Source organism: Oreochromis aureus, linkage group 10, assembly GCF_013358895.1.
Source record: "Oreochromis aureus strain Israel breed Guangdong linkage group 10, ZZ_aureus, whole genome shotgun sequence".
Classification (NCBI taxonomy): domain Eukaryota; kingdom Metazoa; phylum Chordata; class Actinopteri; order Cichliformes; family Cichlidae; genus Oreochromis; species Oreochromis aureus.
This window is the reverse complement of record NC_052951.1, coordinates 3,414,993-3,441,310: the sequence shown is the minus strand read 5'-3', so window position 1 is coordinate 3,441,310 and position 26,318 is coordinate 3,414,993. Positions and strand designations below refer to the sequence as shown.

Sequence of the window (26,318 nt, the reverse complement as noted above, 5' to 3'; positions counted from 1 at the left end):
GAATCTTAAAATTCTTAGTCACAAAATATAAAGAAAATTATATTTTCATTCAACTTTCATATAAAGTAAAATTGCAAAAGAACAAAATTCAGATTCCAGTTTCCAGCTGATACTCAGTTATAAGTAGAAATCAATGCTTTCGAATGTTGCGAGGTAGTTTCACTGATCACGCCATGTGGACATGGCAATTTGATCTTGCAAGACTACTCATGTGAATGAAAAAAGCATTTTCCTCATTATTGTGAATAAGAATTTCTTGTTGAAAGGTGTTCTACATGCTGATTTTGCATTATTGTGAAATACAGCTATATATCTTTCAAAAAATGTCCGTTTTTTATTAGTGTGTGCTCAAATATTAGACTTTACAGGATGTAGTATATTTGAGGTTGAAGTATCTGTCACCAAATACAGATCCTGATTCATTTTAATGGTAAGAAAGACCAGTTAAAATATCAGGATTTTATATTTAATAGTTTGGGTGATATTTTTGCTCAAACATTGCTTCAGATTTCAATGTGCTATAAAAGGCCTGAAAGCTAGTTGGCTTTTTATACATATATATATATGTATTTATACCTGAAAAATATTTGATATATGAAGCTGAAATTTCATAGCAATCATTGTACAAAACTCAGAGACGGTCGAGCAGAAGACCCGTGTTAATTTGGCCCCATTTTAAATTGAACACCCGTCTGTCCTCCCCTCCTAGTCCTACGAGAGCCCTACACTGTCCGGGTGGAGGACCAGAAAGCCATGAGAGGCAATGTGGCGGTCTTCAAGTGTATTATACCTGCCTCAGTGGAGGCCTACATCACTGTTGTGTCCTGGGAGAAAGACACTGTGTCAATCACCCCTGAAGGTAAGTCATGGCATTTTTCTTCACTACAGTGACTCCTGCATCAAAAGTTGGCGTCAGTGTTTGGTGACTGATGTGGACCTTGTTTGCCTTTTTGCTGCATTGTTCTGTACAGTTGTTTTCTCATCTTGTTTTGAGAGATTAGGAGAGATTTGCATATTAGTAAACTTGAGTGAAAAAGTGATGTGGTGGCTATTTTTGGTACTAACAGAATGATGTAATATGCTTTCTTGATATACTAGCAAACACACAGTGGTAGAACTCTGTTTAGTTTGCAGAAAAGAGCTTTTATTTGGGAGCATTTCTGCAGGTGCAGGTACATGCAGTGAGATAAAGGTTCACAGTTTTATTGATAATGAATACACTGTAGTAGAAAAGACTCATTGTCCTGGCCAAATGCCAATTACAAGTGTTGTTTGTCAAAAGAAGAAGAGAGGTTTGTGAGCCATCTCAGGCCTAGCTTGTCCTAGCTAGCCGGAGTCATTCAGTGTATGTGCACGTCTGTATTTCCACATCTGTCTGACCCAATGACAGTTAGGTCCCGCTCTTCTTCCTCTGCCCGGTCTTCCACAAGAGCGCAGACTGCCAGCCATGTCACTTAGTCTCAGTGTATTGACCCATTTCTCTGGCTGATAGGAAGCACTGCAGTGCCCCGATCATTCAAATCACTTAAATGGAACACTCGCCTCCGTGATTGTTTCCCAGCCCTGGGGGGCAAATTCACTTTATGTGGGGCATTTAGCAAACTCAATAGGCAGGAGCTAATGCTATTTTGCTTTTGGATGCAGGGCAAACGCCGGCTAGTAGCTGCTTTTTTGTTGATGTTTCACATTTGAGGCAAAATCGTTCATGTTGAAATCTATAGCAATCTCTTAATTGTCCATAAATGGATTTGCTGCAGGCATGTTTTTCAGACACAGGCATATATTCCTGTACTGCAGTCTTTGTCACTGAAATGCATTGCATCTGGACCTTTTAAACTTATCGCCACACTGTCGCATTGTGTGAAGGGAACCACGTTTTTTCGCACCCCGGATCCTCGAGGACCTTTTCCACTGGTTATCTTTACAGAGAAAAGTCTTTGCGCTGAAAACACCAAGTGTTTATCTTGAGCCGTAAAAATCGGCCCATCTGTAGCCGTCAGCCATGTAAACGCTGTCAGAAAAAATCATCCAGCCACCAATCCACTGCTCTTCTCAATGCTAAATAATGGATGACGGAAGCCTATGAATCCATGAGCAAATGGTCTTTATTCACGTCTCAGTGCACACATCCTACTGACGCACCGTCCATTCCCCTTATCCTCTGCTGCACACATTTTAACTGTGCTTTGTGCGTGTGCGTGCCTAAGTCTATATTCACACTCACTGACAACTCAACTCAAGATGGCTTGACCCCCTACATCCCGATGACCAACCTTCAGTGTTTAAATATTTCATGACTAAAAATAATATCGACACTTGAAACAAAAAACTTTGTGAAATGTAGCTTTTCTGTCTCTGGTATGAATAATTGACTGTGGCTCTCTCAGTGTGGAAGGTGTAGCGTGGTGTGCAGACAGGCCTTCTGCGAGTCTCACTGGACCGAGTCTTGTCGAGATGTTGCAGGGTACACTAACAAAGCACCACTTTAAAAACCCCGGTGTCCATTAGAAAAGAAAGGAAAATTATAATGTATTCAGCCAGGACATCCAGTAAAAGCAACAATGCACTGTAGTTGTCTGATATAGTGCTTATATAGTGGCCTGCTGCTTTAGAAAACATGCTTTTTATGCTCCAGTATTTTTGGTCTCTTGCAGCTTTGTTTCACTGAAAGAACAAAGATAATGCTTTTCAGTGAGGTGGAACAACAGATAGTTAAGAGTTGATTCGTGGCCAACATTGAAAGGATGAGTGATTACAGCAGAAAAACACAGCTTAGGTGTTCCACACATGTGGATAACCTGACTATTGAGCAGCTCAGTTTTATCTAAAAGAAATCTAAAAATCATCATACATGCTTTGACTTCCTCGGGGTTAGGAAGCCTGTTTGAGCCAACATGCAGACTCCTCACTAATTCCAAAAAATAGAAGGCATCACTTCTATTTTAGCTTGTCTTCACTGGTTATCTATTAATTTTAGAATTCATTGTGAGATTTTACTGATGACTTTAAAGCCCACACTGAGCTTGCACTCTGGTATATCCATCTGAGGCCCAGCGTATTCATTTATGTCCTCTGTAATGGACATTTGTTTTGGTCTATATCTTTTGACTTATTTGAGTTACCCTGCTAAGTCCTGATGTGCTCACCAGAGGACATGCTGGCCTTTGCAATGATATCTCATGTGTGTGGGTGGCCTATTTCCTCTCCAAAGAGGCAGGAAATCACAAAAAGAAGTTAAACTAAAAGATGCTTTTTCCTCGGTTCTCAGGAGGATAGCTTGAGTCTTCTGACACAGTGCATGCCCATTGGTAACCTCGCAGGTCCTCGGCTGAGGTTCTGATCAGAACCCATTCTTTGGAACAACCTCCACATGGAGACGGGCTCCTCCTTCACAGGCTCCTTTTGTAAATCTCTCATAAAGACATAATTTTATAAACAGGCCTTTTCTGTTCTTCCACTTTAAGTTATTTTTATGTTGGCTTTCATAAAGTTTTATCATCTCTTCCTAATGGTTATTTTTATTTATTTTATGCTTGTTTGTAATTTACCTGTGTTTAGATTTTCAATTTTGTCTTTCCTTGCTAGCGTTGTTTCACCTTTACCTGTTCTTAAATGTTTTATTGCTGCTGGTTTCCCTTCTCATCTTGTGAAGCACCTTTTAATTTTGTTTTCAAAAGTAGCTACGTAAAGATTCTTCATCTCTTTCTTTTTATTATTATTATTATTACATTGTTGTTGTTGTTTTAAGAGTATTTACTGTTTAAAGAGGACAGCAGAGGACTGGGTTTACTGTTTTAGCATGACATGATAGACACGGTATCGGGAAATCACTCACTGAATAATAAGGCTCTTGGAAAAGACTTGCGTTTTGTCACCAAGTCATAAACCGACCTAACCGATGGGAAAAAATCTTCAGTTATTTTAACATAGTGTAGATATACTCAGTATGTTTGCTGCCATTGTAACACATTTTGCTTTATGGACATGAAATATCATCACATGTTAACCAGGTGCATCCAACCAAAGCCCACAAAACAAGCCCCCGTTCAGGTCATCACATTATTTAAACTGTGCATCAGAGTGCTGCCGACTGCTTGACCAACAGAGCTAATCACTGTCAGGATTCAAACAGTCCTCAGATGTCACTGCCCAAAGTAGAGGATTTAAAAGGTCCGTTACAAACAGGAAGGAAAAACACTTGAAGTTGTGTTGTGCATATTTTACAGCAGCCTGTAAGCTGAAACAATGATTGAACTAGAGAGATAACAAGCTTCATTATTATTAAATGACATATTGTGTTTATTCATATTTCTGAACTTTTTTACATTGTGGTAATAGAGTTTAAGCTCAGACTGATTTCCCGTCATGGTCACCTCCTGTGGCTATGGCAGCATCCAAATTTCTGCTGTGAAAATTATAACTATAAATACTAGTACTACTAGTACTAATACTACCACTAAACTATAAATGGGGGATTGCCAAATCAAACATGTGGATCAAAAGTGGAGTTTCCATACTGGATCAGTTGAGGTCCTAGTTAACAATGGCCGCCTCCAATGCTACTACCAACAGGGTGCTGGTTGCACTGTGCTACTCTTCGCCAAAGATAAAGGAACACTAGAGAGGAAGGTGTGTTAGGAGGCAGTGAGAGCGAAGTGGGCAAAAGTGTAGACTAGTAAAGTCACGAGACCTAGCTGGTATGATGGAGAGAAGGAAGGTAGATACAGTATATTGTGTGTGCAGGAGACGAAACAAGGCCAAGGGCACTGGAAAAGGTGGAGGTATGAACTGGAAAGAAGAACAATGAAAGTCACTAGAAGCAAGACAGAAGGAACTCAGTTTGAGCAGTTTGGACTCAAAGCCAGAGAGGAAAGGTTGAGAAGGTTTGAACATGTGCAGAGGAGGGACAGAGGATGTTGAAGATGGAGCTGCCAGGCAGGAGGAAAAGAGGGAGACCTCAGAGGAGGTTTATGGATGTGGGGATGGAGGAGTTACAGAGAGTTGGTGTGAGGATGATGCCAGGCATACGCTGAAATGGAGGCAGATGATCTGCTGTGGTGACCTCTACAAGGAGTACCCAAAAGATTAGTGATAAAGCCACTCATTAAAGTTAAGTGTATGTATCCCAACATGCATAGACACATACAAGGACATATTTGTACATTTGTACATGTACATTGCATATACTTTAAGTATGTTTATACATACATAAAATATATATGCAAGCATTAATGTGAACTGTTGCCAAAAGGTTATGAAAACCTCTAAAAATGTGTTTTCATCAGATGTTTAAAATAATCCAGAGATTCGTCTGTTCTGATGGAAGGTTTCAAAGTTTAGGTACTCAAACGTCAAAAGCATGGCTGTCTCGGGATTTAAAATAAAAGCGTAGAAGAGCTGAAAGGCCCTGATCAGATTATTGCTGAGACCAGCTGCTGGAATAACATCTCAGCAGCCTGGCTGCTGCATTCTGGACCAATTGAAGGGAAGCCAGCAAGAACTAAGTAGTGCACGTGGAAAAGTGAGTTGTAGTAATCTAAAGGAGAAAAGATTAGAGCGTGTACTAACAGTTGTAGTTAAATGGCAGATGACGGGCTTGATTTAAGTTTTTTTTTTAGTTGAAAGTAACAAGACTGGGTGAGAGATTCACGCTGCCTGTGGGAGTTCATTGTAGGAGCTGGCCTCCTTAATGAAACACACATAGGTAAGGGCAGGGTGAAATGGTGGTAAAGGCTTCTGTTGGTAGTAGGTGGCCCACTGACTATAATTGTATGCTTACATACTGCATACATTCACACATATATACAAACACATAAAAGAAATATATGTTTTTTAAAAAACTGGATTCCACAGATATATCAGTCATGGACAAGCTGGCATAACAAAAGCAAGAGCATTCATTATATCACCACAGCTACAAACGTAAGCACAGCTCTGTATATCTGGCAGTTATGGTCCATACCTGCTATACACAAATGTGCATCCTGCAGGGTTACTTTAGGGCGTCTGTAGCATTTCTGGCTGCAGCTGTGTTGCTGTGCAGGGCTGTTCCCCAGGTGCAGCCTGTGCTGCAGTCACTGAGGAGGCCTTGTAGTCATTCGCCTTGGCCTGGCACTGCCTGCTCTGCATTCAGCACCAGTAAGGCTGCGAGGGGGCCGACCCCCCAGCGTCACACTGCAGAGACTCACATACACATAGAAACACACATGCACTCAAACTGGAGCTTGTCTTCATTCAGTGCACGAGCTAAACACGAGGCCCGTCGGCTATCACACAGATTCTCTTTGCTCTGCGTAGCCCTTTCTTATTTCTCCTGCAGTTCCTTTTTTTGTTCTCTTGCTCCCTCTTTACACTCTTTCTGCCACTTTCTTGTACACATATAGAGGACCTGTACCCTTCACAGTAGTTATTTATTCTACAAATGAACTAATAGTGCTAGATTACACCAGTGATATCTCACACTTTGCACCGTGGTACTGCTGGTTTTGGTAGCGTGTAGAGACAGTTGGTTTTTTTAGGAGATTACAGATTGCTCTAACACACGCATGCAGTCTGTCTATATTCTGAGCCTTCTTGTGCATTTCACAGCTTCTTTCATGTTTGTTGACATTTGGGAAGTGTGTTTGAGTTATTTCTGCAGCCAGCCTCGATCCCTGCAGCCATTGTCGGGAAGGAGAGGAGCCAGCCACACTATTTCAGTTTAATTGGCTGTGTATAATGGGCCTTTGAAGTAAATATCAAGAGTTGCAATCAAAAGGCTGCTGGACGTTATCATGCGTTGCCACAGTCCCTACTGTTTCTCCTCCACCAGTCCTGCATTTACAAAGCTACAAAGTGAGAAGTTTAGGGTTGCATTGTTGATCTGAGCTGAACTGTGCGTTTCAAAGGTAGTTGTGTAACTAGTGAGACACTGAGTCACCCTGAGATGTTCTTGGAGGCAGATGTGTTGTGCCACACAGGTTAAAAGCTTAACAGATCACATAAATGTTTCATTAAAGTGCATATGCATTATAATTTAATTGAAGGTTATGTATGAACATATAACTAATCTCTGTTCCTGCTTCACAGCTTCAGTTTAGCCCCAATGTAAACATTTGTGTAGTGGGTCGGATTGGAGTCAGTCCTTCACCATATACTGTAGGTTGTAGCCTGCAGGTAGTGTGCTAACATGAACAGCTTTTCTTTGGAGCTGCCTTGCAGCTCTGTCCTTTTCTCAGGGCATGTAGGAAGTGCCACCACTGACAAAGCACAAACCTGAGCTAAGGACCAGGTAGGTCGGGTTATGGTTTCACCAGCCTCTGTGCGGTAAAGACGTAGAGGGAGACGAGGTAAGGAGGAGGGAAATAAGTGAGGATAACACTCTCTCTCTCTCTCTCTCTCTCTCTCACGCTGTCTTTCCCTTTCCCTGCCTCACTCTGTCGACAGGCAGGGTTGGGACTTCGACGTGTGACGGGCTGGATGTAGTCTTTTTCCAGCATTCGTCTTTCTGTCTGCCCATGATTGGCTGGAGTATTGTTGTTCACACAGAAAAATGGGTCAGGTGGCCTGTGGAGAATGGAGTGTTTGCATGGACGGATGGACAGACAGCACAAATACACACATGCATACCTACGCATGCAACCCACACAGAGCAGGATTATACTCAGCCGTGGCACAGCGCTGCCAGATAAATAACAGATAAATGAAAATAAATCCAGGTTATGTGGCGAGCGTCTCTCGTGCCGAATTCACTGTGTCCTCTCACACAAGCTGCGAGCTGGTTCTCTCCTCACACCCAGTGGCAGGGGCTTAGCGAGATAAATAAAGGGTTGCACCGAAGGAAAAAAAAAGCTGGGAAGAAAATCAATACCTGTGTGCATGAATCTGGCTGCAGCTGCCACAAAGCATTATGGGAACATGACGGGTAGATACACTTAGGCTGGGCAGTGTGCAGGCAGCATGATAAGCTTAAAAGAAAAAAAAGCACGCAAACCTTCTGGGCATGAAGACAAGATGTACATAGATTGCGACAAAGATGGATTGTCTGAAATCACATTACGGTTTCATGAACGGAAAAATAAATGCAAAGAATAATGATTAGAGTTTATGAATTTGAGTGTGACAGAATGACCGCTCACAGTAAATATGTCGATATGTGGTAGAAAATATCTACATGAGCTTTGCAAAAAAGGTGCTTCTGGATCAGAATATAAAAAGTAGACACATTTATTTACTTATTAAGAATTATTATTATGACTTTTTAGGATAGCCCTTGTACTGGACTGTCTAATAAGGCTTGTTTGGCAGCTGGACTCACAGTTACAGTGTAGGTAGGAAACATGAGTGTATCTGTAATAGCATGCTAACACTCTGTGTGCTTAATCCAAGTCTTTCCACACGCAGCCTGCTGCTCCGGTCTCAGCCTGAGACTGACAGAGATATTAATTAAATTGGCTGATGCCCTTTCTCTCTCTTCGCTGCACTGGCACCGCAATGATCACACTCCCACCTCCGTACTGTGCTGTTTGCTCACCAATAACCGCAATTTGTTCTTTATTAAACTCTCGGGGCAGGGAACAATTAGGGTGTGAGCTGGAGGTGGTGGCATATCTGTGTGTGTGTGCGTCTGTGCGTGCACGCATGCGTAGATTTGAGCACAGGCTGGCTGGAAGAGGAGGGTCGAGATACTAAACACTGCTTAATCTTTGATAAACAGTGAGGACTCTTTTGTGCTGCTGCAGTTTGCCACATCTTCTCCAGGCTCCTCTGCGCTCAAGGCTGTCGCCTCCACAGCTCCTGGACCTGGATGAGAGCCAGGTCATGCATGGCTCCCTGCCAGGATACAGATTAGCTATAAGTGCAACATGAGCTAATGGTGGAAGGAGTCGCCAATTAATTGGCACTCAGACATTCTTTGGATTGTGTGGACTTGGGGTTGAATCTTATCAATAGATCATATAGTTTGGTATGGCAGATTGATAAATTCCCATGTCACATAATGGGGAAATAAGATTTATTATGTGGGTACATAGATGTCAAACTATTTGAATCTCAAGATATACTTAAGGCCCAGACCTGAAAACTGTTTGAACAAGTTTGGGTTCATTTTGTGTACCTGCATCCACTCTTCCCGTGATGATGGGAAGAACGTGAATGTGACCGAATGGTGCAGATGCGATGGACTTCTGCCCCAATTCTGCACAACATAAGATTGTCAGAACCTTATATAGTGCAGAGATGTTATTTAGGGACAGTAATTGGCGGCCTTTAACAACAGAAAAGATCAGACTGAGGCAATGCACAACAACAAGGCAAACAGCAAGATCCCAGAAACGTTTGCTGAGTGCTGTGTGATTGCTCTGTCAGTTAGGACAAAAAGAAAGGAAAAAGAAAGGTGATCCCCGCCCCCGGCCTCACCATGTGAACCACGTTTAACTCAGCTGTGCTTTTACGTCAGAGAAAATTCAGAGAAAAACAAAAATGATTTTCAGGGAAGACCTTTGACTGGTGACAGAGGCCGCTTCAAACTGCAGCTTCTGTGGAGGAACCTGCAGAGAGGCTGTTTAGTGTGCATCAGTGTGCGTGTGTGTGTGTGTGTGTGAGAGAGAGATGGAGAGACAGAGAGAGAGGAAAAAAGTGCATTTGTGTGTGTTTTAGTGTGTAGGAGGAGGAAAGGGGGGAGTTGGCTGTGAATGGATGCTCTTATCGCATGCATACAGCTGCTGCAGTGTCTTTGAGAGACAGAGGGGCTGTCCATGCATGCCACTCACTCTGCCTATTCACAGCCTCCCTCCCTCTCTACATCCCTCTCCCGCTTTCTGTCCCTGTCTGTGATGCATTTTATGGCGAGGAAGTAAACGAAAGAAAGAAGAGAGAAAAAATCATGACTTGGGCTTTCACGCAGATTCATGATGCGCAGGCCCCCCGTTTCACATCCTCGTGATGATTCTTACACCAAGGGACAGGCAAGAAATTAAATGTCATCGGACATCACCGCATCACCCCGACTGACGTGTGATGGTGTGCACAAATGCGCAGCGGTCTTCCTTTGTTCACAGACCTGTCTTAAACAGCGCCGTTTGCACTGTTATCATTACTATTCACAGATTTCCTGGAAAGAAGTAAGAAACAAACACGGTAACAGCCGTAGCTGTTATATAAACCAATTGGCTAAAATGCCAATGAAGAAACCTACCTCACAGTGCTAAACAGAGCTATGAATAATGAAGTGAATTAATTTGGTCAAGAATCGGCGCCAATACAAAGGTGACCTGTAGAAAGGTATTTCCACGACGAGCCGCCACGGGATATCACCTTGATAGATGAACATTTCGGACAGCTCGGGAAGAGAGATCCCCAGACAACACAAGTTGCATACAGAGTGTATTCTGGGATTTGTAGCTTTCCCTGCACACTCCCCACATCACACCCATGTTTGCCCAAGTGCCCTGTGAGATGTGGATACCCTGCTGCAGCAGCACTTTTCACAGTTTGAAGTAGAAAACAACATTTCATGTAGATTATTTGGAAATAGATTTTGTAAAGAGAAAATGTGTTCCTTCATTACAGCCTTAATGAATCCTTCACTTTAAAAAACAAACTAAAAGAAAAAAACCTCTAAACTATATATAAATATATTTCATATTTTCAGATTTCGTTACCACTATGCACCATCATGACAGAAAACTAACAACAAAGTATTTTAAATTGTGTCAGTGCAGAAAATACCTTTAAAGAAAAAACATTTTCTTCCTTTTTAGTTATTCATTTCCATTTAAATTAAAATACATATATATATATATATATATATATATATATATATATATATATATATATATATATATATATATATATTTTTTTTTTTTTTAAATAATGGCTTTAACAAAATGAGGCCTAAAATAATTTTGAGCCATTTTATTGTAATCACAGCTGACTTTAAAAAAAAAAAAAAGAAAATAAAAAAAGTAATTTGAAATAATTATCCCATATTTTGTTTAAGGTGTATCTATACATTAGAACTTTATGTCTTCAAGCAAATGCCCTGCAGAGAGAGAATTGTCGACCTGCCGTGCCGACCGATGTTTTACATTAGTTTGTCAAAGGTGAAAAAAACGAATTGTTTGGAAATGCTTGCATAATCCTTTAGTTCCACTCTGCTGCTATAGCGAGCGATACAATACCAAGAGGGTCTGCATTAAACTAATTCAGAGGACAAAGAAATAAAACTGATAAGTTAACGCATGAAGGCTCCTTTGCATAATCTGAGTTAATCCATAATGCAGAATACGGAGTGAGCTGTCTAAAAATATCTCTGACTGCCTTCAGAAAGGAAGGAAACATTCCGGTTCTGCAGCCACTGATAATAACGTTACAGTTTCAGGTTTGTGGAGGTTTGTATTACCTCACAGGTAACCAGCACAAGTGTGCAGAAAAATAAGAAAAGCACTAAAATTGACTCTTTTCTTCTTTTCGGGTGTAAGGACTGTTGGATTGAGCGTTTTCTGCGTGTGCTTTGCTGGATGAGCAGGGACGAACCCCAAATAGATTTTTCTCTTGCATACAGTAAATAGTCATGTTGTTGCTGAGGGCCTGAGTTGACGCTGTGAGCTCCGCCTGATTGGCTGGAGTTTGCTGTGACTCGCCGCGCGCTTAGCCAATGACTGTTGGCTCTGGCTTTTTTTTCCCCACCCTAAATAAATTGCCTGGAGAAATTGAACAAAAAATTAGAGAAAGAGAGAGAGCCTTTCATCTAATTGAGAAGCTCATATTAGCTGTGGTGGTAAGATAAGCTCCCCTCTCTGAGCAGCTATTAGGCTTGCTGTAGCAGTTTGCTCTTTTTTTCCTGCTTTTTGTTTACTTCGCAGTTAGATTTTTCTTCTTAAGCTGTCACCTCAGTGCTCGGGTTTGAATTTACAGGTGCAGTTTACTGGTATTTATTCGTGTGTGTGTGTGCACTGCTCTACCTGCACACATGCACGACTCAACCAAAATGGAAACCACGTCATGTGACCTTGGGCAGCCTCCATTTAGACACACAGAGAAAAACAGGAACACACACACAGACTCACATATTTTTCTTAGCTCATCAGCTTTGCTGACTCCAACTTGTGAGCAGACATATTCAAGCACAGAGCACCAATATCACATGTGAGCTGAAGTTCTGACAAATCCTGCATGATGTGTATAAATGTGCATTTAATTCTGATTCCTATTCTTCAAATGTGTCATGCATCTGTTAACGTGTCCACATATGCATCCCCAGATTGTGGTCCGATTCTTTGGGTGCAGACATTCTTCCTGATTACACTCCCACCACCACCTCCCACATCCAGGATTACATTTCTACAGTCTAATCCTGGTTTGGCTGCCTGGGGTGGGGGACTGCGACCATCAAATGACGCTGATATTGTGGGACTCTTGGAAGCAGGAGGACAGCAATCAAGTGGTGTTGCAGTGCTGATTTTTTTAAAACTCACTGTCAGTAAAAGTTAGGAAAAATAGGCATCGGCGATAAAAAGCTTTGCTCTGTGTAGGTATCTGCCGCCGCCACCGCTGCTGCTGCTCTGGCTTAGTGCCTCTTTCAGTCCAAGGCAGCCATTTTGTGTTAGCCGGGCTCTGTTGCTAGAACATTGGTGGTGGTTCTCAGTTCACATATGAAAGAAAACATGCTCTGAAAAACAGATGTGTTTAACTTTCAAAGTTTAAGCTGCAGTTCTTTTCTTTTTCATGCTTAACACGAGAGGGTCCATATGAATGTAAATCCTCCCTCCCACACAAACACACACACACACCTGTCCTCTCCACCAGAAACAGGTGCACTGCTCATCAGCTACAGTCATTCTCCTGGAGCTCAAATAGCATCTTATGTGCGTGTGAAAATAGCAGCGCTGTAGTAGCGATATTGTTTGCTTGTGCGGAGCCTGAGCAAACACACCTATGTGAGTGATTGGCCGACCTATTCAAAGAGGCCCCATAATGGCCTGCTCCTTCCAGCCTTGTTTGCACTGCGTTTTGTAGCTTTGGCGTCTGGCAGATGGGCCATCGGGGATTATTCATGCTAACGAAGAGAGGTTGAAGAGGGTGGAGGGCTAAGGATAGGGTAGAGGGTTGTAGGTTATTTATAACAAGCAGATTGCTGACAGGTCTCTCCTTCCACTAGATATGTTTGCGTGCTGACATTGGGGGCAGTTTATGAAATCTGAAAAGCATATGATTTTTTTGCAATTATTTTTATTTATTTTTCAGACTTTTTCAGTTATTCATTTTCTAGAGATCGTCTTTGGTTAACCTGCTGGTGCTTAGAGCAGCTGGAGTCACAGTCAGTGTGGTTCGATGCCCTTGGGACCGCACACCCATACTGGACAGAGATATAAAAGGACCCTTCTAGTGTAATTATACAAGGCCTGCGTCCAGACAGGATGACCTAATCCCTGACCACCCTCCACCGCACCAATGCTTGTATACCACACACACTACCGCTTCCCTCCCCACCACTTAACATATGGAGATGGAAGGAATTAGCGCACTGGAAGAAAATAAATGAGTCAAAGCAGCCATCAGATTAGATCCCACACTATTCTTTCTTGAGTGAGTTTTGGAGGTAGGTCTTTTCTCTTCGTGTCTATCCTTTCTCTTCGGTGCTGCCGTGGTCATTTTGCATGTGATTAACTCATTCGCACGCATGTCTTTCATTTCTGAGGGTGGGCTTGAGCAGATAAAAGAGCACTTGTGTAATCAGTGCTCAATGTTTAGGACCACACCTTCCACAAAGCTACACGCTGACCCCAACAGGCTCCTTGCGTGACCCCACCAACATGCCCCACCCCAGATTCAACTCAGATCTTGTTAAATAGGATTAAGCTGGCTACCTGCCATTCAGCGGCTCGGACAGGACTTCTTATCATCTGTCTTCAGATGGCTGCCAACAACAACATAATGCAGAACGACCTACATTAAACAATGCCACATGCAGGTTTTGGACTAGCTCTGGATCTCATGGCCAGCGTAGGTATTGTCTTCCCAATGCTGATTTAGTAGGTTACCAGGTCACTTACATGCCTAATCAGGACCTAATGACCGGCTTCATCCTGAAAGGTATCGAGGCTCAAGCCAATTAAATATTTTCAAGCAGTCTCAGTGTGTGTGTGTGTATGTGTACATTGAACTGGCTTTTTTAGGTTCTCGTCTAAAACAAGCACATCACTTCTTTGTAAAGAAAAGACCTGACTCGCCATGCCTACACTCCACCCTCACAATTATAGATAAGAACTGATGGTGTTCAGTAGAACAGGACACGGAGATAAACGAGACAGTGCAGTCAAGTCCGAGCCCTCCAGAGCACACGTGACATGTCTCGAGCACCCTTCCGTACTCTCCCTCGAAGCAGAGACACCAATTCAGTGGCGTAAGAAGCTTTGTGGCCAAATCCCCAGTTGATCTTCATAAAGTTTGTGTCTTACAATTAAGTACAGATGGTTTGCAGCTGGTTGTAAGGCTAGTAAATAACTCGGGCCTCTATTTTCGCCAGGGATTTGGTAGGGTAATCCCTCTCTCTGACAGTTTACCAGATTCAGATCAGTCTGGGCTTTGCTTTCCTTCCTCCACTTCTTCACTCATTTTTCTCTCTCTCTCCTGTTATTCCCCCTCATTCCATCAAAAGCTCTTTATCCTCATTTGAATATGTTATCATTTAGTGGTAACACACGCATGATATGACTTCCACTATGTCTAAGAACAGGGATGTGGGTGATGTGAACCCCTTAAAGCCCCTTTTATTCTGGCAAACCCACAGTGTAGGCTCGAAGCAGTGTCTGTGTGAATGTGGACGTGTTGAGAAATCCTTCAAAGACACTGTGGACCCCAGGAAGATTGGCAGATGCTAATGGGGATCCAATAATGTAAACAAATTGCAAGCTGTCACACTGAGTGTTCGTGGAGAAAGCTACATAAACATTTGAGGCATGCTAGCCTCATTTCTGCTAGCTGAAAAAGCAAATAACTAAATTCAATCTTTCATTCAGAATTCAGTGAGACTTTTTTAAATTTTATATTTAGGTATTAATAAATATAATATAAATAAACCAGTAAAAAAAAAAAAATTATTTTAAGGGGTTGCATGGGGTTTGCACTGTTGCCTCACAGCAAGAAGGTTCTTGGTTTGAATCCAGCATGTGGCTGAGGCTTTTCTGTGTTGATGTTTATTTTGGATTTGTAGAACACAGCAGTGCAACGGCTCAGTGGTTAGTGGCTCTGGGTTCAAACCTGGGCATAGCGCTTCTGTTTTGCAGGTTTTCTCTGGGAGCATTAGTTCCTCCTGCCTTCTAAAAAGCGTACTAGGTTAAAATGCCTCGTTTTTAAATCTCTAAAGTTTACTTCCCTAAAAGGTTAAAGAAAATAGTCAATGAGTCTCAGTTTGACTTTCTCTTACATTTGTTTTTTTTAACCAACACTCAAACCAAAGGTCAGGAAACAAAATGTTGTTTCATAACTGTTTATTACAAACTTTTATTCAAGCACATCTAAATTAATTACTTTAAGTTTGTATTTTTTTTAAACACATTTGACTTTACGCTGGGTACCCAAAGACCTGCCATTAGCCAGATGTTGGGAACAGTGAATAGGACTGAGGGATTATTGAGATACAAACTCCACCTCTTTAGTTCAGCTTGAGCAAAGGTGATGGAAAGAAAAGTAAAAATTGTAAAAGATTTCAGTTTAGCTGAACCTGTAGAAGAATCATTAATGATCTGTCAGTTAGGCGATTGCCCCCTTTGTGGCTATCGAGCAGATACACAAGTTAACTCTCCTCTGGGCCTTTTGTTGCCCTTGTCTGCATCCATGAAATCCCATTGTGAAGGCTGTGGGATGGCAGGGACCAGTACTGGGCAAGATGGCCTTTACAGTTAAAATCTCCTGCTAGTCTGGGCCTAACTCCCTGTGTCCCCAACCATACACACTAGATATTTTATTATTTATTTGCTTTCACTTAAATCATAGTTGAAGGAAATCCTGTACCAAAGAACAGTTTTTCTATAAATAAATGATGCTTTCTAATGCATTGGTTCTCAAACTGTGGGGCAGGGCCCACTAGGTGAAAATATTAAATAAAGCGAAGTTGAATTAACATGATTTGGTTTATAGTTGATAAAAAATTGCAGGAGAGAGGCCACACCAGAGAAAGCCATGTTATAGGAAAGATTTCTGTTATTGACCGAAATCGTTTTCTCATAATCAAACAGCCTTAAACGTAAACGTATGGTGATAGCTTTAACACTGCTTTAACATCAGCTTGAGTATAACTTTGCATTCTATTATATTTTTATTGCTCGTCTAATGTATGCCAGTATGTGTAGAGGACCCTTGTTAAGAGCAGATCTCTCTCCTGGGACGGTGCCAGGGCCCAGAGGAAGTAAAACTCTAATGAGCACATAGTTACAGCACTCACACATCCTGGAGGAGCTGTGATCATCGCTTGGTATAAAGAAAATGCTCCCTAGGAAACAGCTTGACCCTGCTGCTCCTTGTTTCCTCATCCTGCCATTCCTATTATTCAAATATATTTATATATTTATATCATTATTTATGTGCTGTAAGTGGAAGGAGCCGACACAGCAACACCTCATCTGAATAAGACAGTAGCTAAATGCCCTAGAAGCGCCTCAGGATACGAACAGATGGGAGTGTTTAGCAGCCTTACCCACCTACTCCTGCAACCCAAAACACACACACACACACACACACACACACACACACACACACACACACACACACACACATTAGAATCCACACACGTCCTCCGTGTCTTATGCCCCACCTCTCCTTTTCCCTTTATTCTCCCCCTGCACCCCCACCATGAGTCTGCCCCCACCAAATGTTCAGTTAACCTGTCAGTTCTCTTTGCCCAAAATTCAAGATGCCATATGCCTCACTCTGACTTCTAACCCTCCGCTCCCCGTCTCCTTCACGGTGACATGAAAGTCCCCCTTGAAAATAAGGATGTCTCTCCTCTGCTGTTTGATTCAGAACGGCTGGCTGAGATCACAGCGATTGCAGGCGTAGCTTGTCGTGTATAATAAAAGCAGTCACTTAGCATTACATGACACAGTAGGAGCGCGTTCACCGCGGCTGCATCCATGAGACTTTTGATGGTCTATCTGGGTAAATACAACCAATAACTTGTGACGAAAATAAATGCCGTGCTATGTTGTTTGTAAAGTGCTGTGTTGGAAAAAAGGAGATCTGACTAAAGTGTGTTACGTCTAACAGACACATCGGCTGGCTGCTCAATGAGAGTGAGTGATTGTTAAAACAAACATTTAAAATGAGTCCCGGCAGGCCAAACGCTTGTCCTGTGGTATAACATCGCATAACTGTTTCTTCTGCGAGCTTTGGCTGTCCTGTCTAGTGAATTCTGGCCCATTTGCCCTTGCATGGAGGGCAGCTCCCAGCAGGCCTGGCCATAGTGACACTTTGTTGTTGTTTATAAGGTCATCACCACTATAGGGGGCAGCATATTTATTACACTCACCCCATAGCTCTGTTTGTCTCTGGCAGTCTGTTTCTCTGTGGGCTCCTGTCATAAGGTCAGAGGGTACTTACTATTATCCTGCTCTTGTCTTCGCAACAGGGCAGAGAAGTCACGGTGCATCTTGAAGAGTAAAAAGGTTAATTGGCCTTATCAAAACAAAAATGCCAAGTTTACATTGAAAGTCGAGCAAAATCTGCAATAACTAAAATTTCTGCCATGCAGATGTACACTAGTAAACTACCTGACTGACACGTTCTGCCAAAACAGACTTGCCTTATCTGACCTTTAGCTCGTGGAACCTGTTTGGGTCGGACCGTAGTCCATTTTCAAACCTGAAATCTGAGTTTGGATCAACCGGAAAAGTCCAGACCAAACAGGTCAGGTCTAAAAGGTGCTCTAAACTCTGTCTATGCTTTCACCAGATCACCCAAGGAGGATTATTTTACCCACTGAGACAGCTTCTGCTCAGAACGTACTTTCTCCATGCAAATTGTCAGTTATACCGTTCACCTGAAAGTTAGCTAGTATAAGCTGTGAATCACACCAGGTGATTGCTGTGTTTCAGCTTAAGTAATTCCATATTTACACTTCCTATCCATTTACACTGTCATGTACAGCTACCTCAGTGCTTTAAGAGTTTGTGGATAGTCGTAATTGTCATAAAGTTCAGCATGAGAACTGAAAAGACTTCTGAGCGCTATCTTCATTTTCACCAGCTTTGCTTCATAGCACAAGCAAAGAGACTAGGACACATTTTTCAGCCAATAGAAAAAAGTGGGGAACGTAATTGTTTGATCCCCTGCTGAATTTGTATGTTTGGTCATTTGCAAAGAAATAAAGTTTCTAATTTTCGTGGTAGTTTTAACATAATATCAACCAAAGATCTGCATAAAACACATTACATGAAAGTTATAAATTGGTTTCCATGTCTCTGAGTGAAATAAGTATTTGATCCCCAAGTGAAAAGTGACTTAATACTTAGTGCAGATTGTCGGAAGAGTAGTTGTTTTCCACAACATCGTAATTAATGCATGTTTGTTAAAACAATGTCGATATGATACAGACTTTCTACAGGAGGTCACACCATTGTTGTTGCTCCTACCAAGTCTACTTTGGAAAGTTGCAACATTGTGGCTCATAATCAAAACCCTTGTGGAGAACATGAGCAGGATCTTTGCTTCTGGAACTATTGTGGTTAGATACAAGAGAGGCTGCAAATGTTCACAAAACACAGCAGCTAGCACAACAATCGCAGTCCAACATTTGAAGTATAAATAGTTCAAAGTCCAAATGCTAACGCGATTGCTTCTGCTTTTTATATGCAGGAACTTTTTCCCATTTTCTTCTTATTTACATCATATAGTAAAACTTAATGTCTTTGGGTTTTTGCTGATCACACACACGCACACACACACACACACACACACACACACACACACACACACACACACACACACACACACACAGACAAAAGAAAACACTCTGATATTTTATGAAACAAGTGATGTAGAAAAGCAAGAAATCAATTAAAGAAAAAAGGTCAAGATGCAGGCGCAGGTGCAGAATATATTGTATTACAGTGCTTAAATCTTTAGATGCAATAAGCAACATCAGTGTTAAATTTTCATCTGAGAATCACATGCAATAGACTCAAGCATGCAGTGTATTCTGAAAGAGAGACAGAGTAAGGAAGTGTCTGGGAGTGGGAGCAGCAAGCTAAGTAAGGTTGTTAGAGAGGAAGCGCTGACAGTCCAATCCAGCGCAGCCACCATTCAAAAGACAGCTCCTTTTGTTTCTGCCTCCCTTTCTTCTGCCACGCTAGAAAAAAAGGGTGAATCTCTGTGCGCAGTAACCCTCTGACACCTCCCTCTGATCTGCCTCCTGCACTCTACCTCCTCCACCCCACCCTTCCCTCAGCACCACCACCCTTTCCTCCCTCTACTACATCCCTTCACCAGCACACTCGTCTCTCTTCCACCTCTCCCCCTCCCTATGCATATGCCAATGTCTAAGAGTCACTCTCCTGGTTGCCACAGTAACCATTACAGCCCCCCCCCCCCCAACACACACACACACACACACACACACACACACACACACACACACACACACACACACACACACACACACACACACACACAATCTCCCTGTTTCTCTCTCTCTCCATCCTCTACTCTCACAATGCACCTAAACAGGAGAATGTGTCTCAGTCTGACAGAGACAAGGGAAATTTGGGGGAGGCATATTTCCGAAAGACCGCTGTTGCACATTTGTCTTCTCCTCTACAGTTTTATCCACATATGCAGCACACTGCAGACAAGGCAAGAGAAGAGGGCTGAAGAAAAAACAGTAGCAAATGAAGACCTGGAAAAAAAACATGTGCAAAGCGAGCAGACCTAGAATGTCAGCCTAATTTTTGGTTTTTGTGTGTTTTGTTTTGTTTTAAATACATTTACAGCACCGGTTTCACCGCTGCTAACCAGCTCTCTCCACCTGCTCCAGCCATATTGCCCCATCCCCCTCCTTCATATCAGTCCTCCCACCTCCTTCACCCCCCTGCTTTCCTCTGCCTTCTGCCTTGTCGTCTGTGAGTGGCAGTCAGGTGGTGGTGGTGGTGCTGGAGTATCTGCCCATGCACCATTGTACCTTAGACGAGTCATTGAGCACCTGAGCTCGCCGTCCCTGCCTGCCTGCCTGTCTGTCACCGTCTCGCTGTCTCTAAATGTGCCCACTGCCCAATTGCACTCTCATTACCTCCTAATTAGTCTGGATGCAACAGCAACTGGTAGCACAGTCACAAAGAGAGCCGAATGTAAATCAGTTACAGCCATTCTGACATTATTTGTAAGACTTTTTTTCCTCCACTGGGTGGTGGCATGTTAAATGCTCCCCCGGTGATTGTGGTAATTTAGAGCAATATGGTAATAGGGTTGCTGATGGCTATTTCTCCTCTCACCAGCCGCTGTTTTTGTCCTTTCATGAGCTGTTGTTGGCCAAATTACATTGAGGGTTTAATTGGGTATTTTAGATCACGGGCATCACAGTTGATGGATGATATAAATCAGCTCAGTGATCATTGATTATCACTTTTCAGAGCATGCATCATAAATTAGCCCATCATTGGCTCATGCTGTTTTATTTGTATAAGCTAAATAAGTATAGCGGAGCAGACTTGCTCTTGGTGGCACAGTCTTTGAATGAACTGTCTCTTTTATTCTGAATTTGGTTTGCAGTGGCGCAGATATGAAACAGACCTGTGATTACAGTACACACTTGTGATTGCCTTTATTATATAATGTAGTATAAATATACTAATCACAGTCAAAATGTTTTATTTTACAGAGCCAATTCTATGTTAAAGTCTGGATTTATAGTCTGGATCTATATTGATAAATATACTGCAATACAGTATGTGGACGCAGACATGCCAAATGTGTTTAAATATGAAAATCTTTCATTCATTTTCTAATTCTTGGGCTTCATATCTGCATGACTAAATATATAATGGTGAAAGTTTCAAAACACTTCTTCTTATTTATTAGTTGCTAGTTTGTAGCTTTGGCATGTTTGGCTCATTTCACACATGCAGGCTTCTAGCAACATTACAGATTACAAGTAGCATAAATTGTGCTCTGTAATTGCCAAATGTTTAAACAATTTGTTCATGCGAAGAAATAGCCATTATCTGTTAGGCCCTACTCCTGTGTGTTTTCCTAATTTTAAATCAGGTACAGCTGGATCTTAATGATATCTGATGATAAAACAAGTAATCATCAAAAGTCTCTGACTTTGGCCACCTCACCTCATCTGACTTTCTGCTGTCTTGCTGATCTTGCTGATATGTTCAAGCTTTTTTTTTTTTCCATCAGTAAGCTTATTGAAAGGTTTTACCAAACATATTACAGCCACTCTGACCACACAGCAGTGCTTTAATTGCACAGTTGATCTTTTGCCAGGAACTACTCTCCTCTTTGATGACGGCTGCACACCTTTATGGGCCCAAAAAATTAAAAAAATAAGTACAATAACCATGGAAAATTAAACTGAAGAACGATTCCCTTATCCTGCACATTTCACTGGAGTTGGCCACGTTTGCCAAAATGAGTAGGAGTTGAATGACTTTTCATTTGTTGGACAGACTTTTTTCTTTAACATAGTGACTCAACTGAAAGACACGACAGACTGCAGGTTTGTCCCTGATCAATTATAGCTGATCAACAGACTAGCACTAGTGTTTTTGTCACAGGAATGGGACCAAATATCTGTAGTTTAGCATACTGTATATTGTACTGGTCACAAACAGACTTGCACCAAATACCAATATTTATGTTAAAAGACTGCAGAATGCTGCAGTCACCCATAGTTTGTATGGAAGGTACACATTTGTCTACAAACACTCTCCAACTACTCAGTAAGTGGTTGTGAAACTAAGAGTGGAACACAGACTTTTCACCCTGTTGCAGATGCTGTCGTCCTGGTAAAAATAGTTAATGTGGGGTACATTTAAAGCTGTGTTGGCATAAGAGCATCTTTTCACACACAGTGGGTGAGAGGATGACAAGACAGAGAGAAAGAGAGACCTGTACTGCCTGTATCAGTCAAAGAGCACCGAATTGTGGTTAACTTTGGTAGCATGTGGCAAAGAATGAGCTTTCCTGCAGTACACAGACACAGACAAGTTCTAACATTTGTATAATTCTTTATCCCTTTTTTAAACTTTGTTAGAGTTGATGACCTTCATGTATAAAATGACTAACACCAATAGGCTGTTAACTGTTAGCTAACTTAAGAGATGCCAGTCTAATGCCCAGTTTAGGTCCTTTGTTTCCGAATATTACAGGACTGGCATTCTGCAACTTAAAGGCCTCCAGAAGTGGTCTGCCTGTTCTGATTAGATTACCATAACAATATACAGTCACGTTTATTAGTTTGAGGTAAACTAAAACTTAAAGGGAAAATATCTGAAGTCTGAAATAGTTATTTTTTAAAACTTGAGCCCCTGTGATTGTGCATCCATCCATCCATCCACCCAGCCCTCCCTCCACCACCCATTCAGGCTGGTGTCTGGTGTTTACGGGCTTCCTCAGCAGGCGGGGTTGTTTAACGAGGGCATGGGGACAGCGTGGCACTAATTGCTGTGTGTGATTTATACCAGGCTGGGACCAGGCAGGAACACAGGCAGACGATGGTACTCTGAGAGCAGCTGCTTTGCCCAATATTTACTTAACCCTCCGCTGGCGGGCCTGGCACTAGCGCCACTGACGATGGGTCTGTAGGGAGTCATTTCATTGCTTAGTACAATGTAGTGCAGCAGGATTGTGGCCATGTTTGGGGATTGGCTCAAAGTGGGACTGTGTGAGAGTGTATGTATGTTAGCTAGATTGGAGCAATTACAGGGAAGGATCTGATTGGTCTCCTGACAGCTTGATAGTCCAGGAAAAACTGCTGCCAGGTGTAAAAAAAAGAAAAGAAAAGAATTTTCAGGAGTTTTTAAAAGTAGCTTTTGGGGTTTTTTATTTAAAAAAAAAAAGGGACCTAATTTAGCCCTGCGACAGACTGGCGACCTGTCCAGGGCGTACCCCGCCTCTCGCCCTATGACAGCTGGGATGGGCTCCAGCGCCCCCCGCGACCCTGAAAAGGATAAGCGGAAGCGAATGGATGGATGGATGGATGGATGGATGGGACCTAATTTATTTCTTTATTTATTAATTTTATTGAGGGGGTTAATGACCTTTCTACAAGTTTTATGCTATTATACAACATAATTAAAAAAATGCTCTGCAGGGATGAACAGAAGAGCCCTTAATGGTGATTAGTAACACTTTGAGTGTGGTCCTATATTGAGCATGTGATTTGTACAGTGCTCGCTCTCCTGTCATGCGTTAGCAGTGATAGACACTTCCATCCCACGCCTGTCTGCCTGGCTCATCTGGAGTGATAGTCTGAGACATCTCGGGGTTTGCATCTGCAACTCAATTATTCACACCTCAAGGAAATTAGCAGCAGAAGGTGGTGAGGTGTGTTCCTGTAATATATCAGTTCAAGAAGTCAATACTATGTAAATATTCACACCTTTTATGAGCCTAATGAGTCATTTACACTTTAGAGCAGCAAACAAGCTCTGGTTCATGATTAGACCATGAACAGCAACACGCAAGGCCAAGATGATGGAAGGGAAAAGAGGGGCAGAAAATAAAGGAGGGGAGCCTGATTTGGTCTCCACAGCAACATTGATTGATATTCTTCAGGTGGAGCAGCTGTCAAGCGGCCTGGCCACTGCAAGCTAATACTCTGAGGGGGGAGGGAGGAGAAAGAGGAAAAGGGAACACCAAGGAAAAGGGAAGAATTGAAAAGCAAGGAGACAGAGGAGACAGTGACAAAGAACAAGATGGGCAGGAGGAGGAGGCTAAATTGAAATTGCTGTATAAAGGGAGGGAGTGTTTTTTTTCTTCGTTTTTCTTTTTGCTTTGATTTGAGCCATTATGAGAATGGCAGAGGCTGCTGTGGGAATTTTATAACAGTCGAGTAGACGAGTGGTCTTGTAAACGGGGGCGTGTCTTCATTCTGTGCCCTGGAAATCTGGAGGAGGGGAAAAAACGTGTGGAGTCAGTTTGGTACAGACTGATCTGAGCTTACAGTAATCACCTGGGTTTTTTTCAATTTTGTATTTGATCTTTCAATCTCTGTTTGTACATATAATCTTGATTGTGGTTAATACAATACAATATCAGTGTAGTTCCATGAAGCCCCATTTTTTCAGTCACTTTCCTGTATTTTATTTTCTGTTGTCCATCCCAGAATTTTAAGGAGAGTAGTTTGAATGAATGATCTCCTTATTTTCCCATGTTTCCCCAACAACAACAATAACAACAATAATACTGCAACTACTAACAAAAATAATTTTAGAATGTAAGAAAATAAAAACAAGATAAATCTAACAAAAGGAAATAAAAAGGACGGAATAAGAAAATGAAAAAATTAAAATAAAAACAGATAAGAAATTGTATTAAAAAGAAAAATAACCATTATTAAAATCAAATAAAATGAAACATTATTTGTTTTTATTTAATTCTGTTTTATTTAAATGCAATTTTATATTTCTTAGATTTTTACATTGTCATTTGCTGTTACAAAGACCATCACATGTCTCAGTAATACATTTAACAAATTCAAATCTACATTTTCATGCAAATTGTCAGATTTATAAAGCTGTGCATACACATGTCTTTGTATACATGTATACTGTCCCTTATAGCCACGAGTGGATGCAGAACCTCCCGTATTTCACCTTTGACATATTAACAATAACACTTTGCACCTTAAATTGTTAGATGCGCCAATAAAAAGAGTTACAAAGAAGGAACTAAAATTGCTTCAGTCAAGAATTGAAGAGAAGGAACCAGGACTGAGAGGGCCTATCAATATAGGAGTGAAGTCTGTGAATGGCAGATTTTAAATATTACTGCAGATTGGTGAGTTTGTAAGTTGGAAAAATAGGATGGTAGCTCAATGTGATGAGCTGTTTTGTTTTATGTAAAGTTCTTTCTCACTGACATAGAAAACTTGCTTTGCACAGAGCTTTAGTATCTGTGAGGCCTGCACCTTGTTACCACACATTTATAAATATTTGTGTGGAAAAGGTTCCCACGTGCTTCTTGCTTTTTGATTGGGCCCTCGACTGTTTACATTTCTTTTCAGCTGCCACTTAAATTCTTTAAAATAAATAGAGATAATTATCCATTTAATTGTTGCACAAAAGTGATTTGTCCACAGCACGAATGACGGCGCAGGTGTTTACAGTCATCTGTGACTACAGTGCACAATCACTGGAAAAAGATGCAGCAAGAAAAATAAACAAGGCTAAAGAGACAATTCTGTGTTGAGCTTATTACTGTTAGCAATCCAAGCAGCGGCCTGCTTTTTTACTTTCACCATGTTTTTCAATATTGCGCATGAAAACTCCATGAAACAAAACCCTTCAACATCACATAAGGATCTGCTAAAACACTAGACCCAAACAAATCTAGAAATAAGTAGAAGACCTGCAGGCTCAGGTCTGGATCCAGACCTGCAGGCAGATCATCGTCTCCCAGCACGACTGGCTTCTCACCAACTTCTCTGCAAAGGTTTCAGAATGTGCCGAAGCAACAGTTTGATTACAAGTTTGTTTCAGTGAGACCTACTTTCATTTATTAGTCCAGCTGGATGTTTACAGCCAGGCTGTGCACATTTAGAGGAAACTGTGCAAACACACACACGTGTGTATTTGCTCACAAAGATGTGACACACTACATGGAGCTGTTTTTGAAGCATAATTCAGATAGTAATGGGTGTTGGATTAAAGCTGTGAAAAGATTTGTCAGCAGGATTATGCAAAAAGTAAAACTAGAATACTGCATGCACATCACAGCTCACACATTGTGGGGCTCCAGTTTCACCCATTTACTGCACTGTGGAAAATATCCTTTACTCGTGCTCAGCATCGCACAGTAACACACATAGCAGCGCCATCTGAAAATACACGATACTAGTCACATTCTCATAGACGTAGTGACCGGCTGAAACATAAACTCTGCCTTGCAGTGATCAAACAGTCATGTTTTAAAAAATTTTCTCATGATGCATTTAGTTAAACTGTGTTTGTGTCAGAAAAAACATTTTTTTGTGTGTGAAACTGGTCAACATTTATATATTTACATACTGCAAGGGGAATTCAGACCAACGTTTAGTTTCACTTTATGTTAAAATGTATTAACAGGACTGATAATATGTGAAGCAAAGTTTTCTCACTACGACAACAGTAAAAGGAAAG

At 41.6% G+C, this 26,318-nt stretch overlaps 1 protein-coding gene across 1 annotated transcript in view; it reads left to right on the top strand.

The window, feature by feature from the left end:
- dscama (Down syndrome cell adhesion molecule a) overlaps window positions 1-26,318 on the top strand; it is a 106,819-nt gene that overhangs the window by 28,608 nt on the left and 51,893 nt on the right. The window contains exon 3 of the mRNA XM_039618899.1: window positions 710-859. Within this exon, the coding sequence (XP_039474833.1) occupies window positions 710-859 (150 nt within the window). The remainder of the gene's footprint in view (window positions 1-709; window positions 860-26,318) is intronic.